The sequence below is a fragment of the Camelina sativa genome, chromosome 3 (genome assembly GCF_030686135.1).
Source record: "Camelina sativa cultivar CO46 ecotype springtype chromosome 3, ASM3068613v1".
In the NCBI taxonomy this organism is placed as follows: domain Eukaryota; kingdom Viridiplantae; phylum Streptophyta; class Magnoliopsida; order Brassicales; family Brassicaceae; genus Camelina; species Camelina sativa.
The window spans coordinates 7,190,928-7,207,414 of NC_141882.1; the positions used below are offsets into that span (position 1 = coordinate 7,190,928).

General features: G+C 37.0%; 4 protein-coding genes and 1 pseudogene across 8 annotated transcripts; 3 read left to right on the forward strand and 2 right to left on the reverse strand.

The window, feature by feature from the left end:
• The first annotated feature begins 250 nt into the window (after positions 1-250).
• On the forward strand, positions 251-1,031 carry LOC104775883 (PRA1 family protein F1 pseudogene; annotated as a pseudogene). Its single transcript, XR_015595304.1, has one exon. The product of XR_015595304.1 is annotated as a PRA1 family protein F1 pseudogene (transcript).
• A 575-nt stretch (positions 1,032-1,606) lies between these two features.
• LOC104775884 (inorganic pyrophosphatase 2-like) lies at positions 1,607-3,282 on the reverse strand. Its single transcript, XM_019243517.2, has 4 exons — positions 3,070-3,282; positions 2,842-2,963; positions 2,550-2,751; positions 1,607-2,270 (listed from the first exon to the last, which is right to left on the reverse strand). Exons 1-4 carry the CDS (start codon positions 3,070-3,072, stop codon positions 1,887-1,889), a joined length of 711 nt encoding a protein of 236 aa, XP_019099062.1. The 5' UTR covers positions 3,073-3,282; the 3' UTR covers positions 1,607-1,886.
• A 1,307-nt stretch (positions 3,283-4,589) lies between these two features.
• LOC104775885 (serine/threonine protein phosphatase 2A 55 kDa regulatory subunit B beta isoform) lies at positions 4,590-9,668 on the reverse strand. 2 transcript variants are annotated; one of them, XM_010499842.3, is made up of 14 exons: positions 9,094-9,668; positions 8,178-8,281; positions 7,988-8,083; positions 7,775-7,894; positions 7,342-7,524; positions 7,002-7,093; positions 6,765-6,883; positions 6,496-6,619; positions 6,164-6,287; positions 5,984-6,052; positions 5,801-5,892; positions 5,628-5,705; positions 5,473-5,540; positions 4,590-5,391 (listed from the first exon to the last, which is right to left on the reverse strand). In XM_010499842.3, the coding sequence occupies exons 1-14, from the start codon at positions 9,209-9,211 to the stop codon at positions 5,255-5,257; spliced, it is 1,524 nt and encodes a 507-aa protein (XP_010498144.1). In that variant the 5' UTR covers positions 9,212-9,668; the 3' UTR covers positions 4,590-5,254. The 2 variants fall into 2 exon arrangements, with proteins under 2 accessions (XP_010498144.1, XP_010498145.1); XM_010499843.3 differs by having other exon boundaries at positions 7,345-7,524; positions 9,094-9,654.
• A 604-nt stretch (positions 9,669-10,272) lies between these two features.
• On the forward strand, positions 10,273-12,175 carry LOC104775886 (ESCRT-related protein CHMP1A). 3 transcript variants are annotated; one of them, XR_766084.3, is made up of 4 exons: positions 10,299-10,779; positions 11,062-11,344; positions 11,818-11,903; positions 11,988-12,175. XR_766084.3 is itself a non-coding variant. In XM_010499844.3 (2 exons), the coding sequence occupies exons 1-2, from the start codon at positions 10,455-10,457 to the stop codon at positions 11,346-11,348; spliced, it is 612 nt and encodes a 203-aa protein (XP_010498146.1). In that variant the 5' UTR covers positions 10,273-10,454; the 3' UTR covers positions 11,349-11,504. The 3 variants fall into 3 exon arrangements, 1 of the variants encoding a protein (XP_010498146.1); XR_766083.3 differs by having other exon boundaries at positions 11,822-11,903; XM_010499844.3 differs by lacking the exons at positions 11,818-11,903; positions 11,988-12,175 and having other exon boundaries at positions 10,273-10,779; positions 11,062-11,504.
• A 461-nt stretch (positions 12,176-12,636) lies between these two features.
• LOC104775887 (D-3-phosphoglycerate dehydrogenase 2, chloroplastic) lies at positions 12,637-16,407 on the forward strand. The gene is made up of 3 exons (XM_010499845.3): positions 12,637-13,536; positions 14,741-15,228; positions 15,318-16,407. The coding sequence occupies exons 1-3, from the start codon at positions 12,918-12,920 to the stop codon at positions 16,083-16,085; spliced, it is 1,875 nt and encodes a 624-aa protein (XP_010498147.1). The 5' UTR covers positions 12,637-12,917; the 3' UTR covers positions 16,086-16,407.
• The last annotated feature ends 80 nt before the right edge of the window (positions 16,408-16,487 follow it).

A 16,487-nucleotide genomic window follows, 5' to 3' on the forward strand; every position in this document is an offset into this window, starting at 1 on the left:
ATCATTCATCAAAATAGTCAATCATGACTCAATACTCACGTCGATATATATGTTCCGAACAATTGGTTTTATAGTGTGTTTAATTATAGTGTGTCCCATATTTTTAGCTATTTTAGGGTATTTCTTTTTAATGTATCCCATATTTCTTTTTTTTAAAAGGTATAGATACAAGATGCTTAATTTTTTAAGATAAAAAATTATATATAAAACCTCTCAGTTGTACAGCTTTTCTCTTCACATATCACTAGCAGCAAAAAAAAAATTCTCTCTCTCCCATATCACACAAAATAGAGGGAATAAAGAAAACACAACATGACAACATACGGCACACATCCGACGTCGCCTAACGACTTAGCCCCCAAACTCGAGTACATCACCCGCGGCAACAACCAACACAACGTAATATCCGGCCTCGCCACACGCCGCCCTTGGAAGCAAATGCTCGACCTCCGTTCCTTCAACTTCCCTCGCAAACTAGCCACCGTGACCTCCAGAGTCAGAGCCAACACCGTCTATTTCCAGACCAACTACACCATAGTCGTCCTATTCTCCGTGTTCCTCAGTCTGATTTGGAACCCCTTCTCCCTCCTAATCCTACTTGCTCTGCTAGGTGCGTGGCTCTTCCTCTACTTCCTCCGTGACGAACCGCTCGCTGTATTCGACCGCGAGATCGACCATCGTATTGTACTCATCGTCATGTCCGTTCTCACTCTCTCGATCCTTTTCTTGACAGACGCTAAGCTCAATATCGCGGTGGCTATCGTGGCCGGTACGACGGCTGTGTTGTCTCACGCAGCTGTTAGGAAAACTGAAGATTTGTACCACCAAAATGACAAAGAAACCAGTCTATTAAACCCCTAAGAAAATGATCGTCATTTCATTATTTGTTAGATTATTTCGCATTATGACTATGATTGTTTATTTGCGTTTAGGTTCGTTTGAATGTTTGATTCAATGTTATGAAAACTAAATATTAAAACCATGATTGTACGTTTATGATCATTTAATTACGCATGTGTTTCTCTGCGTTATGACCTTAGGAGTTAGGAGGACTAAATATTATAACATGGAATCGTAAAACCCAAGAAAACTATAATTAAGTACGTAAAGAAGTAGTATGATGTTAAAGAATAGAACTAACATATCAAAACAATCGTACCGACTACTCGTAAAAGGTTTTTTTAGTTAAATTAAGAATTTTCGTCACACTATAAACTTATGTCAAGATCTATCGATATTCTCTGTAAGACTGTAACATTAGGTCATTAGTTGGGTTGATTTGATAGTTTTGAAAACTTGTATTTAAGCCGGGTATATTCAAGTCTGGTGTGGTTTAGTATAGAGAAACAGAGTCTAAAAATAGGCGAGGCCGCGTCTTCCAATTTAACTGTTCTAAAACCTTGATCTTTTGGACGTGGCCCATTGCATACCACCAATCTTCACGGTTTAAGGTTTGAAAACGATTAAACGAACATTTAATTTTTCTTTTTTCAAACATTTATCTAAATATTTTAGGTGTATAAAGAAGCGATAACACTATTAATATAATACAAGTATTTATTATATGCGGAAAGCTTGTAGCTCTAGCGTTTTGGCTACTGGATCATAGTATATAATGTATTAATGTTACGATATTCCACTATTGAAAAACACAGGTTAAACACGAGCTTTCGGAAGCAAGGCCCTCTTTAGCCTTCCGAAGTAAAGTAAATCTCTTACAATCAGAGTCAAAAAGAATTCACCCTACGTACGTCAGTACGTGCATGAACAATTCAACTTTATATAGGCATCTTAAATACTTTTTTCCTCGATTGCATAAAGAATATGTATATATATATTTTCGAAGAAAGAAAAAAGATTCTTCAACTCCTTGTTCTTTGCATCAATTACTTGACCAAATTAAGAGGAACTTGAAGAGCAAGAGGCACCATAGGTTCATGAGCAATCCCAACAGATATCTTGCAAATATCAGAGCTCAACATCTTCTCCTTCTCTTCTTCGTCCTCTGATGAAATAATCTCGTTGATTATTTCCATCAATATCTTCTCCATTGCCTCTCCGTCGGTCCAATCTCTAACCGTAGCCTTAACCAACATGAGATTCTGTCTAATCAAATCCCAAACAGGGAAATTCTTCCTTGGCATCATGTAATCTTCAGCTTTGAGTCCAAGACTCGGACAGTAATCACCAGCACCATCTCCAAGATATATCATCTTCATCTCCTTCCCTTCTTTAGTTAGAGAAGCTTGAATCCTCTCAATTATCAAACCCTATATAAAATATATTAATTTAGCACTGGAAACAACTTGACTCAGCGTACATGACATGTGTTGATCATAACGGAATCAAAGATAACATTTTTTTTTTGGTAGAAATCAAAGATAACATATTTTACATGACAATTGGCACGATCACTTTTTTTTGCTTTTCTTTTCGTCCTTTAATTTCTCAAATATCAAAATACAGAAAATAATCATAGATTTGAACTAATCAAATCAAATCAAATCTATATATAAGAAATATTTAATGGAAATTTAGTGTAACAGTACCTTGCACATGTTAGGAGGGCAACGAGTGCAACCATGGGGAGATTTGGTGAAGTCATGGTACGGAGAGATTATTAGTCTTCCTTGATCATCTACAACTCCTGGATTTGTGTTGATCTCAGAGAAAAACTCTCTAATCCCGAGATGTTCAATGATCGTTTCAATGAATAACGTGTTAGCATCGCTCACTATTCTCAGCTCGCACCTAATGTCGGATCGGATGACGCATAATTCAGTACCGTGAGTCTTTTCTTGAACCATAGAAAGAAGATTAAGATACATGATGAATGTTTACCCTAAAGCATGAGCTGCTTTGATGGCAGGGATGACACGAGGATGGATAGGGATTCTTCTCAGGACTTGTTTGATCTCTTCAATTGTTTTGCCATGATGATGAAGCTCGTTCATCATACGATCCTGTTATGTGATAAGAGAATTTTCGATGAACAAAGAATAACAAACGATTCGAGAAAACGAAACAGAGTAATTAACTAGGAGTTTAATTTAAGATGGATGAACAAACCATGAGAGAGTTCTAAGGCATTGTTGGAAGAAGCTGGTTGAACAAATCAGTGAAGCCAAGTTCATCGACGACCCAGTTATCACTGTCTACATCGATGATTGTCTTGTCGAAATCAAAGACGATCACAATATTGTTCTTCTTAGCCATTATATTATGATCTTCTGAGAAATTTTTTATTGGTTTTTTTTTTATTCGATCTCTGTGTCTGTGATTGAGGAGTGGTAAAACGGAATGTATATATATATGAGTGGGAGAAGGTGAAGAGGAGAGAGACGTATAGGTATATTTCTAGGAAGATGCCATTGGAATATTACTTACCTTCAGACTCAAGGTTAATGAGAATCCTAATCTGATATGATACGCTGTTTATTTTAAACCGTCGGATCTGATAAGTGTCAAATGACTCAAATCATTGAATTGAATAGGTAAGCTAATCCGACGGGTGTTGACGTCTCTTTTTTTTTTTTTTTTTTAGTTTGGCTTTGTTAAGTTTTTATTTAGTGGGATTTAGGCAGTTGAGAAGACACGGGAAGAAAATGAGATCAAAGAATATTCCACCTATTCATCCGTTTTCTTTTTATTTAAAGGTAAAATAAAATTTGTTAGCCAAAAAAATAGGATTATTTTCTTTTAAGACTCAACCCAAACCCAAATAAATAAATTCTGCAATGAATATATTTATTCATTTGTTGTAAGAAGTAGTTTTTTGGTTTATATCAAAATAATAACATTTTTGTGATATTGATGCCCAATTAAAATGAAAATATGAATGTGCATGGGATAGGATTAGTTGCTTTATCGATTAGGTCACACACTTTATCAATAAAGTTAAAATCAGAAAAGTTAACCTCAAACATTGGATCAATCATAATATTATTGGAATTCCATCGGAAGGCACTAGCGAGTAGCGAGGAAGGTTGGGCGACAAATCTAAGCCAAAAAGAATATTCTTGGGGTTAAGAGGATCGTCATCTTTTCTTTGGTGGCCACATCTTTCAATAATCGTCTGTTTTAGATTTCTTCTATAAGAATTTAAAAAGTGTTCTAACCAAACAAGTCTCAACATGACAACAAAACTATGTGTGTGTAAACCATATACATCTTTCAAAAAAAGTAAACCATATATATATCTCTATAAAATATTACATATTTCTATCAGACGTTATCAGTAGATCCGCATAACCAAAAATACAAAGGTTTCTTTTATTCGTCTTCCTCATGTCTTTAGATGATTTTAGTATGTAGTATAAGGATAGAAAAGAAAGGAATATAATATATATACTATACTTTTCGTTGTAGATATGTAGCACCACGAACATCCATTACAGGGATGACTCATTTCACTCCATTTGAATGGTTTCAATGTTTCATTTTCTTAAGCAGAAATCATATTAATTACGTATGTTGCTCCGTGGGCATTTATATATTTATCACGTCCTTTATACTTTAAAACCATTGTAGTCGATGATAACACTCTAGTTACTTGCTAGACAAAGCGCATTGCAAACTGTACTCGATGATAACTGAATTGAGGAGATAGCTCCTTTTTTTATTGTAGAAGTTAAAAAATCACAAAAGGGGTGTCTGAAAGATACAATTGAAAAATAGACAAGTAGCAAAAGCCATATGTTGTGTTCAAGAAGAAGAAGATATGACAAAAGAATCAATAAACAAATTTGAAGCACATCCCTCCCAATCGTCTCATACTAAAAAAAACCCCACACACCATATGCTGTTTCTTAGAGAAAAAAAAAAAAGAAGAAAAAAAAGAGAGTAATAAAATCGAAACTAAAAAAATTAAAATAAAATTATCCTTCTGCAACCCAGAAAAAAGACAACCTAAGTAGGAGGGGTGGTTCAGATATTTCAGACATTACCCTTCTGTTAAAAAAAGGTCTCTTCTTCTTTTCTTTCCCAACCCAACAATTTACCTTCTAAACTCCTGAAAAGATTACTGTTGCTTCTTTCGTGGACTCCAATTGCAGTGACTGGTCAGGCTTTTGTCTTTGGTCACAGCATAACTCTGTTACTACTACACCTTTTCTGGTTACATCATGACTTTGGTAGTTAAAAGAGAAAGAGAGATAGAGAAAGAGAAAAGGGGAAGAGAGAGCCTGAAAAAGGAGAAAGTTAAATTGGAGCAAGCTGGTTCCATGTTTTTGTCTTCTCTCTTTCTCTCTCCAAATCATGCATAGTACATGTACAAGCTGTTTGCTGCTGCACAAGCAATTGAGTTTTCTGTTGGGTGCCAAGCCATATGAAGCAACTTAGTTGTGAAATCATATGCGTTCCCATTCGCCTCTGTTCCGGGACTCTCTGATCCTGCGTCCAAAACACAAGTTTTTACTCCACAAGAAAACAGTAAAAGTTGAAAAATATTTTGCAGTTACTGCGACTACTAACCTCGTCTAACCACGCGTGTCATACTGCCAATAGATCTGGAAGGTCTTGCAGGTGTCTGGATTTTCCTCCTAAAATATAGACCATTGATGCAATTGATCAATACATACTTCTATGACGTAAGGTTAGCTGTCAATGTTCTCTGATTTCTGATTTACCTCATCGGGTTTTTGCTAGCTTCCAAAGTCGCAGCTTCAGTACTTCCTTGAGACGCTCCAAATACGCGGAATAAATTGCTGGTTCAGCAGAAAATTAAGGTTAATAAAATTGGCCATTTGTCTCTTATACAAGATAGAAAAGTATAGTAATAACCAGAAGACAAGCAGCAAACCTGTAGGAACCTGTTGCTACCCTCAATCCATCGCCACTCAAACAACACTCGAACTTATCAAAGATGGAGTCATTTTCATATAGATCGCATAGCTGCAAACGGGTGAAACATAATGTGGTTAATTTCCAAGACAGAATCATCAAATAAGAGAAGCCACAGAAGAAGAAAAAAAAAAGCTCTTACCCTGGGTCTCAGATGTTCATGAACCTGGTAAGATGCGACTGGACCAGAATCCATGTTTATGTCCCAGAGCTGAAACGTCGAAAAGGGCAGAAGATATTAGAAAAGAAAAAAAAAACTGAAGGATAGACATATATTGGCCCACAATCAGAAAACTATGATAGGACCCCGATGATTTCGAACCTTGAGCGTCATGTAATCGCGACTAAGTATGTATCTCCCATCCTTTGAGAATTTAATATCTGAAATTGAGGCAATTATCTCTGTGAAAAACGATCTTGACCCAGGTGCTTCTGGTTCTTCAAATCTGTGATATGAAGCAACAATGGTCAGTGGTCTGAAACATTACCCTAACAACCTTCAATTCCAAGTCCTTTTCTGACAAGATTAGAGGAAGATTGGAAATTAACCTACTTATTACTTAGAACTGTACACGAGTTAAACACATATCAAAACCTGCTCATGTCCGGAAAAAGACTATCATTTTCGATAAAGGCAAGGAGAACAGAACTTACAATTTCGTATGAGAATCACACAGAGCTGATTGCCGCATATCAATCAAACGGATGGAGCCTTTTGAACTACTATATGCGAGCATGTTACAATGGATAGGATGAAACTCAGCTGATGTAATTACCTCTGCAGAGACAATATATCATTTAGAAGCATGCTCAACAAGCAGTAAACGTGAAAAGAACACATTCAAAGCAAGGAGGTTCTTGACATATGAATCAAATTTAAGACCATATAAAATACTTCTAACAGAATAGTGAAAATAGCATACCAGTTAGGTCTTCCATGTTTGTGGGCTTAACATCAACAATATTGAAACTCTGGTTGCTGATTTCCAAATTCCAGAGATTTACTCGCAGATCATCAGCCGAAATAAAGGTTTCTCCATCACTATAAAAATTAGGGGAATGATAAATTATTGAAGGAACAAAACAATGCAATCCATGCTGAAAGGTAAACATCAAGAGTAAAACATATAACTTGAGCGAAAACTTAGGAAAACGATTACCTGCTATTTGAGATCGAATTAATATGGTAATCATGAGCATGAGCATACACTCTTCGGCATCTAGCCACAAGGTTGGTCTCCTGGCTAGTAACCTAAATATGCAGAAAGACCCATTATTTCAAGCAAAGTACTAATTGACTAATGCATGACAGTAAGTAATTCCCTACGTTTCACAACTCAAGTAATAGGATCAATAACATGACGAAAATATCCACAATTTCCAGTAAACTAGTGTACAGGCTTGATATCTATATGCATTTAGTTTCCAGAACCCTGAAACTAAAACTCACTTCAATTGACACCCAATAGAAAAGGAAAAAAATATTGCATCGAGTACAACTACCACAGGCAAACGCAGAGATGGGATGCCTCCTGGCGGGAAAGAAAAATCATTGCTCAGGTAACCCTGTGCTTTATCGGCAGGTAATCCATTAGCAACTAACTGAGGAGGGCTACTTGAACTTTCTGCTTTCGATGGATCAATATTCATTTCAGAAATTTTCTTGATCTTCTTCTCTTGTACCTGTTTGATCCCAAATGAATGAAAAGTCAAATTATAAGAGTAAATAAACAAAAACTATTTCTCTTTCTTGCGTGTTGAAAGCATAATTTAGCAGTTTCTAGACCATTTTCATACGTGACGCTATATATATTATTACACTATAAAGCATATGAAACAAGATTGCGAAAATTAACGTGGTCAGAAAGGAATTGCTATAAAATGGCGTATATTTTGTAGTCATATGAAGTAAAAGTCCATCTAGATTTCGCACCTTCCAATATTTGATGGTTTTATCGTTTGTGGAAAGCAGAAACAATGCACCATTTGCTGGCTGACACCATCTAATTTTGTTGATTTTCTCCTCTATCTCCAAACTCTTGAGATAGTCAAACTGAAACAGATTGAAGAGACAAAGCTTATAGAGTAGCACAAGGAACACAATTTACCCGTAAGTAAAATATGGTGATAAGTTATTATAATGTACCTCTGGTTCATGACTCTGAAATTCTGTTTTATATCGAAACTCAGGATGCCTGACTGCATAGTCTGTCTGCTCAAGATCTCTCCTGGACCCTCCATGCTGGAAAGTAACAATGCACAATAATGCATTACAGAATAAAACATTTTTTGAAAGACGATTGAAATAAATCTTGCAGAAGAAAAAAGAAACTCACATCTCTAGTATCTGTCCTCTCAAAAAGAACTACTCGGCCCCCACGGTCACCAGTTGCAAGATGGTCTCCACTTTTATCAAATTCGATGGCTGAAATGATGTCAACTGCGGAAGAAAATTGTGCAAACAGAATCGTTACATTAGAAGTCACCACTAAATTCAAGGAGCTAAATACATTGAAATGCAGCTAGTTTATTCTTTCTCCATAACATAGAGAACATAAACCGATGAAGAAGACTACATACAATAACATGAGAGTAGATTAAATTTATCTCATATGGAAAGTGTCTCTGAAGACAACCTAGCGACATCATCAGACTCCCGGAAGTCTCTTCAGATACAGACTAACTCAATATTAGAAAATCCAACTCATGAACCAAAAGTGCATGACCACTGATAACACTTCACACTTGTCGCTCAAAAACACAATTCCTCATGTGATTTTCTAAGCTGTTTTCTCAGAGTTGAGAAAGCATTCTACCAGTGGATACAGTACCCATGGCTATGTGCATTGAACAGACAAAAGCTTGAAGCTAGATTACCCTCAAATCTCAACTTAACACTATCATTACCATATAAGATGATTCAAATCAACAAAACAGCTGAAAACTTGAACAAAACTGAGAGCATCCAACTTCACAAGAGTCACTTAAGAGTTAAGGGAATGAAGATGCTCTGATATCAGAATACCCAAGAATCCAAATGTCAGAGAACTTAGAAACCCTACTAACAGTGCAATCAAAGTCACAGTAGAGGAATAAATAATACTCACTAATCCCTATCATCCAAATCAGATCCAAACCACAAATCAAACCCTTAACTCCTCAAGGATCTAATTAAAAAAAAAAAGAGAAGCAAACTCATCACCCCCGAATACATAATAATTCGCAATCTACCAAAGCGTAGACAATAATTACCTTCCTGGACTTCTTCTCCGGCGGTTCGCTCGCCGAAGACCTGAGAGAATCTCCAGTCTAAAGATGGAGGAGGACCACTAGTAGCGGCGGAGGAAGAAGCAGCGTCACCACCGTTCATTTTATCTTTTCGAGTTATATAATCCAACAGAGAGGAAGGAATTCGAAGAAGAAGAAAAAAAAAGCCGAGCTTGAAATCTGAGCTTGGAACTTTCAATAGCCGAATCGAATCGAAGATCGCGACATCACCATAACCAAATCCCTTGATTCACATTCCATTCCATTGTCTTATTCATGGATTTTTTTTTTCCTCTCTTCTCGCGATTGAAGAAGCAACTTGATCGATGATTATATTTCTCTCTCTCTCTAGAAGAAATGGAACTTTTGATATCTCTTTCTCTCTGTAGAAAATGGAGGAACGATGGAAGAAGAAAAAACGCCTTCACCTTTTTCTCTCTCTAAAAGGACACAACTGGAATTACAACTTTTTTATTTTTATTTTTGGTTCCTTGGAGACCAAAACGAAGGAACAAATCATATAAGTTAATGTCTAAATAATACTATAATGTTTTTGTCCTGATTCTAAAGTAGAGATACAAGCGGTGATGTTTTTTATTGACCGGTAAAATATCAGTGGACGGTGACATATGTATCCGCATTCCATTGGTCAATGGTGGAGGTGCCACTGTTATGTGATGGGGGCAAATGTATAAATATCATTAGTACTACTTAATCATTATTTCCCCCCCAAATTACAGTATCATTCCATTGCACATTGTTTTTTTTTCTTTCTGCAAGAACAATATTATAATAATTTTACTTAAACAAAAATAGTTTTTTTTTTTTGACAGCAAAAAAAATAGTTTTCTTCACATAATAATCTTTAGTATAGTTATTTTTTTCCATATTTTAGAGTATTTTCAACCCAACTTTTTTTTTTTTTTTTTTTTTTTGGGGTCAAAATTAACTCCTGAGATTTATCCAAGCGGTAGAAAAAACGATAAACGCAGATTTAAAAGTATTACTATATTTTATACCAGATTACCAGATAATAATTTCATTAATTTTTGCTCGGGGAGTAAAATCAAAATTGAAACAACAGAAAAAGTCAAAAAAGTGTATAATTTAATAAACTAAACCGGATATAACCGAATAATTGAACCAGTCAGTCCAATCCGATATATAGGAAAGAAGAAGCTTCATCGTTTAAAAAGTAAGTGGTCAAATATCAAATCATTTCCTGCGGAAGAAACACGCGCTTCAGAGCTTATCCCAAATTCGAAAGAACCCTAAATTATTCCGATCTGCTAATTTCTGCCGATTGATCAAAGAAGCGATTGTTTTTGGAAAAAAAAGTGATCGGTATGGGTAATACGGACAAGCTGATGAACCAAATCTTTGAATTGAAATTCACGTCAAAGTCTCTGCAGAGGCAAGCGAGGAAGTGCGAGGAAGAGGAGAAGTCGGAGAAGCTTAAGGTGAAGAAAGCCATTGAGAAAGGTAACATGGATGGTGCTCGGATCTATGCCGAGAACGCTATTCGCAAGCGCAGCGAGCAGATGAACTACCTTCGCCTCTCCTCTCGCTTGGACGCTGTTGTTGCTCGCCTTGATACTCAGGCCAAGATGGCCACCATCACCAAATCTATGACTAGCATTGTCAAATCCCTCGAATCTTCTCTTGCCACCGGTATTTTCACAAATTCATACTTTCTATTATATAATCTCTTCTCTTTTTGATCCAATTTACTGACAATTTTGGTGCTCTTAGCATTATAGTATAGATTGAAAAGTTATGCATTTTTGGTTTGGTTTTGATGGAATAGCTTGAATTGAAGTTGTGTGTGTGGTTACAGAGAGTGCTCTCTTTTTGTTAAGTTTAGTATGGAGGGAGAAGGAAATAGACTGAGTGATTATGTTGTCCTGTAGCAACTCAGGTTCTCGTCTTCTGATATGTTGTTCATTGCAACAGGCAACTTACAGAAGATGTCAGAGACAATGGACTCGTTTGAGAAACAGTTTGTGAATATGGAAGTTCAAGCTGAGTTCATGGAGAACGCAATGGCTGGCTCTACTTCATTGTCGACTCCAGAGGGAGAAGTTAACAGCTTGATGCAGCAAGTAGCAGATGATTACGGTCTTGAAGTTTCTGTTGGACTGCCTCAGCCTGCTGGCCATGCCATTCCTACCAAGACTGAAGAGAAAGTTGAGGAGGATGATTTATCCAGGAGGCTCGCTGAGCTTAAAGCCAGAGGGTAATTTACGAACCTAACAAACAAACAAAATGTGTTTGGAATCTACTTCTATCAACATGTTGATACTATTAATCCCTGAACGTGATGGGAATGTTTGTGTATATCGCTCACTCTGGAATATGTTTTTGTTTATATAAAACCTTGAGTGTGCTTTTACACAGATATTAGAGCCTAGCATGTTTTGCTTCTACATTACTCTTTATTCTGTTCTGACTACCTCTAGACATCAAATTTACTACTTCACAGTTCACACATCAGTTTTTTTCCTGCATTTCTGCTTTTGTTGCAAGAACAGGAGTTACTTCATCGGATATTGAACACTTGATGCTTTAGCACTAGAAATTTCATTAACTACTTGATGTTTCAGATTGACTGAAGAAAAAGTGTTGATTACCTTTGATGATCTTTCTGGTAGTACTGTCACCAATATTTCTAGGTCCATAAGGATTTTGATATCAAGTTATGATTGTTAGATAGAGGACGGAAGAGCATTTGAGGGGGTTGGGGATGCCAGAAGTAAAAAGAAGCCCACTCAGAGTTTCTGCGATGATGCTAGAAGGTCCTTTTTGCAGAGTTTTTATACTGGTTCTTGAATGTTATGTAGTTTGCGTTAGATTTATTAATGGTGTTTGCGGTATTCTAGGTTTGTGGTTGAACGGGATGGTGCTGCAGACAGCAGCTTGGTGGGATGGGAAGAGGATTTGTAAGTTGAGGTATCAGTATCATCTGATTGGCGTAGTCGAACCATTCAAGTTCGTTGTTATTTTATCTATTTCTTTATACGCATTTGTATATATCAACTAAATTTTGTGTATATTATTAACACTTTAATAGTGATGTGGAAAAATAGAAAAGTGCGAATCTATCTTTTCTGCAAAAAAAAAAACAATGAAGGGGTTAAAGATGCTTTCAGAAACTCCATCATTTTAGTGGGAGAATCACAGAAAAGATTGGTCGTCAATTTTTGTCAAAAAAAAAAAAAAAAAAAAAAAGATTGGTCGTCAATTATTTTCGTTTATTAATAAGGATTAAGGATGCACACGATGATAATTATTAACATACTATAATAATATAGACGATAGAAAACATAAGTAAACGACAATGTGCATGTTTTAGTGTAAAGATTATATCAACAATTACAATTATATTAACAGTTATATTTTCACGTGTTAAAATTATTTGATTACAACACATAGATTTAAAATATAAAATCGGTAACCAAATTTCAACATTTTTAAAAATGGATATAATTAATTATATGAATTGCTTATTTTAATATGATATTTTTTTATTGAGACAATCATGCACCTAGACAAAATCGCCATACTCCGGGTGCATGTGCATCTCATTTTATATACTTCTTACCAAACAACAATTTAACAACGTATCTCATGTAATTTTTGGTAGTTAGGCCCTTAGTATTCATTTTGACTGCAATATAAAAAAAGATTAATCTAAAATTTATCAATAACCTCTAGTAATAAGCTCTCTATTTAATAACCAACCACTTTAGCCCTTCTTCACACACTCACAAACTCACCCTTAAACAGAGTAAAACAAAAAAAAAAGAATCATGGCAATTTCATCTTCGTGTTCATCCATCAAAGCCGTCAACACACGGTGGGCATCTCCGTCGCCGTCGCCTTCTTCTAGATTCTCCCTCCTCCCTACCTCCATCCACCGCCGCTACGCAACTAACATCAAGTTAACGGCAACAAGCGCCGCCTTGGAAACCGTCGAGCAAACGACGTTAACAGAGGATAACAAATTCTCCTCGGCCGGATCTGATTCTGATCAAGACATTCCAACGCTTCCAAAGCCGAGGATCCTCGTCGCCGAGAAACTGGGAGAAGCCGGCCTGAATCTTCTCCGGGACTTCGGCGACGTTGACTGCTCTTACGAGCTTTCCCCTGAGGATCTGAAGAAGAAAGTGGCGGAGAGTGACGCTCTGATCGTGAGAAGCGGAACTAAAGTGACGAGGGAAGTGTTTGAGGCGGCGAAGGGGAGGTTGAAAGTGGTCGGAAGAGCCGGAGTTGGGATTGACAATGTTGACCTGCAGGCTGCAACGGAGCACGGCTGTTTGGTTGTTAATGCTCCCACAGCTAATACGGTGGCTGCCGCCGAACATGGAATAGCTTTGCTTGCTTCTATGGCACGTAACGTCGCTCAGGCCGACGCTTCTATTAAAGCCGGTATGTTCCTGCAGACAAAATCTTGATTTAGCCATTTTATTATGTTTTAGTGATATGAGACATTGATTGACTCTTTGTACCTAGCTAGATCTAGATTTATTTATTTTATTAATTTGAAGCTAGCTTATATACACTGACTTCATCACGAGTTGAAGTACCGGTCCCGGAAAAGAAACTAATCTAACATGTTTTAGGTAATTCGTTAATATTTAACAGTACTAGTATGAAAGAATTATATACTTGGTTTTTGGTCATCAGATCTTGTCATCTTTGAGAGAGCCATGGTCCATTTGAATTATTACAATTGAGTGGCGTTGGTCTAGTTTTGTAATTATTGTTCAATAGAAATTGGAGTTACGCAATAATTGTAGCATAGAAGTGGCAATTTTGTCACTGTAGAACTGAAAAGTCATATCAGCAGTAGAAATTAAATTTGTTTACGTAAGTAGAAACAAAAATATCCAAACGTGACTATTCCCTTCTCACGATCGTATGTATTTGTATAATTTCTAGTTTTCTTAAAAAACAGATATATCATATTCCTCTCCAAGTAAGATGGGAAAAAAAAAAGAAACGCCAAAAGAAAAATAAACTTGTCAAAGTAAAATATATGGTCCCCATATTTGTACTGTCTGCAAGAAAATATTACTAGAAATAATATTTGGGGCCTGCCACTAGAAATATTACTTTTCTCCGAGTCATTCATCAGTTACCAACCACTTTGCACAACTTAATTATTGGAGTCTCCTTCCTAAAATCACGAATTTATACTAATTTGACGCGCCACACAACTCTCATGAGTTCCACCAATTCTGGAAACTGGAATATCATGACATAAAACTTTTTATTATTACAGTTTTTTAAATCACCCTTAATTGATTCGGTGTGTCGGAGCAACTTGACTAACAGAAGAATTACAATAATACAGAGTTTGTAGGATATTTTAATACACAAAATACAAGTGGGTCATTTTATATAATGATGCATTATATAATTTATATAATTGATAAGACTCAATTATTTGTTTCCGGGTAACTGTTAAGGTGGAATAGTCAGTCAATACTGATATCAATACACGATCGAGACATAAAGTGTAGAAAATGAAAATATGACTATTTCTTCTAAGTAATTATTTTAAATGTTTTAAAAATAATTGAGTTCTTCTGTAAATCATTTTGAGTTGACTCCTCCGTCGAGTTTGCAGGAAAATGGGAGAGGAGCAAGTACGTCGGCGTATCACTCGTCGGAAAAACCTTGGCCGTGATGGGTTTCGGTAAAGTCGGGACTGAGGTGGCGAGACGAGCCAAAGGTTTAGGCATGAACGTTATCTCTCACGACCCTTACGCGCCAGCTGACAGAGCTAGAGCTCTCGGTGTCGAGCTTGTCTCCTTTGACCAAGCTATCTCAACCGCCGATTTCGTGTCCTTGCACATGCCTTTAACTCCGGCCACGAAGAAGGTCTTCAACGACGAAACCTTCTCTAAGATGAAGAAAGGTGTTCGTCTCGTTAATGTCGCTAGAGGCGGTGTTATCGATGAGGATGCTCTCGTTAGAGCTCTCGATGCTGGAATCGTTGCTCAGGCAGCATTAGATGTGTTCTGTGAGGAACCACCCTCGAAAGACAGTAAACTAATTCAGCATGAAAATGTTACTGTCACACCTCATCTTGGAGCTAGCACAAAAGAAGCTCAGGTATCACTTCTTGATCTTCTTGATGTTACTTGATTCATCTCTCTACGCTTGTTCGAGTTTATGAGATGAATGGTTCTTGATCTTTATAGGAAGGTGTAGCCATTGAGATAGCAGAGGCGGTTGCAGGGGCATTGAAAGGAGAGTTATCAGCTACTGCAGTTAATGCTCCAATGGTGGCTCCTGAGGTATTGTCTGAGTTGACTCCTTACATCGTCTTAGCTGAGAAGATTGGGAGGTTAGCTGTGCAGTTAGCATCTGGAGGTAAAGGAGTACAGTCCATCAGGGTTGTGTATCGGTCAGCTCGTGACCGAGATGATTTGGACACTAGACTACTCCGTGCGATGATCACAAAAGGAATCATTGAACCTATCTCAGATTCATACGTCAACCTGGTGAATGCTGATTTCATAGCTAAGCAAAAGGGTCTTCGTATCAGTGAGGAACGAATGGTGGTTGATACATCACCAGAGTACCCTATTGATTCTATCCAAGTTCAGATTCTGAATGTGGAGTCGAATTTTGCTGGTGCTGTCTCTGAATCTGGAGATATAAGTATCGAAGGGAAGGTGAAGTACGGAGTTCCGCATTTAACTTGCGTGGGATCATTTGCTGTGGATGTGAGCCTTGAAGGGAATCTGATACTGTGCAGGCAAGTGGATCAACCAGGGATGATTGGACAGGTTGGTAACATACTTGGGGAACAAAACGTGAATGTGAATTTCATGAGTGTTGGAAGAACAGTTGTGAGGAAACAAGCTATAATGGCGATAGGAGTTGATGAAGAGCCAAACAGCAAAACACTCGAGAGGATTGGAGGCGTCTCTGCGATTGCAGAGTTTGTGTTTCTGAAACTATAAAGTTTGAGATGGAATTGCAGTGAGAATAAAACTGTGACCCGGATTAATTAGGTGTGTTTATCCAGTGGTTAAGCTGTAGAGAATCTGTGGCAGTGTGAGTCTCTTAGTTGGTACTTTTTACATTGGTGTTGATTTGCTTGCTTATGGTATGTAATGTTTTTTTTTGGCTTAAGTCATGTTTCTCTTGTTTCTTGATGTCAAAGAAATGTGTCTGTTTAGGGAACCTGAAATCTTAGGGTTTAATTGGCCCTTGTGAACTTGTGACTAAAATGTGTAATTTGCAAACCTCATTGTAATCTAATGTGAAAATCCATTGAAGTCAGTTTCATTTTTCAACATCCTCTTAAAAAGAATCACACAACAATAAAAACTAGAAAGAAAACTGATACTAGAAGACAGAAA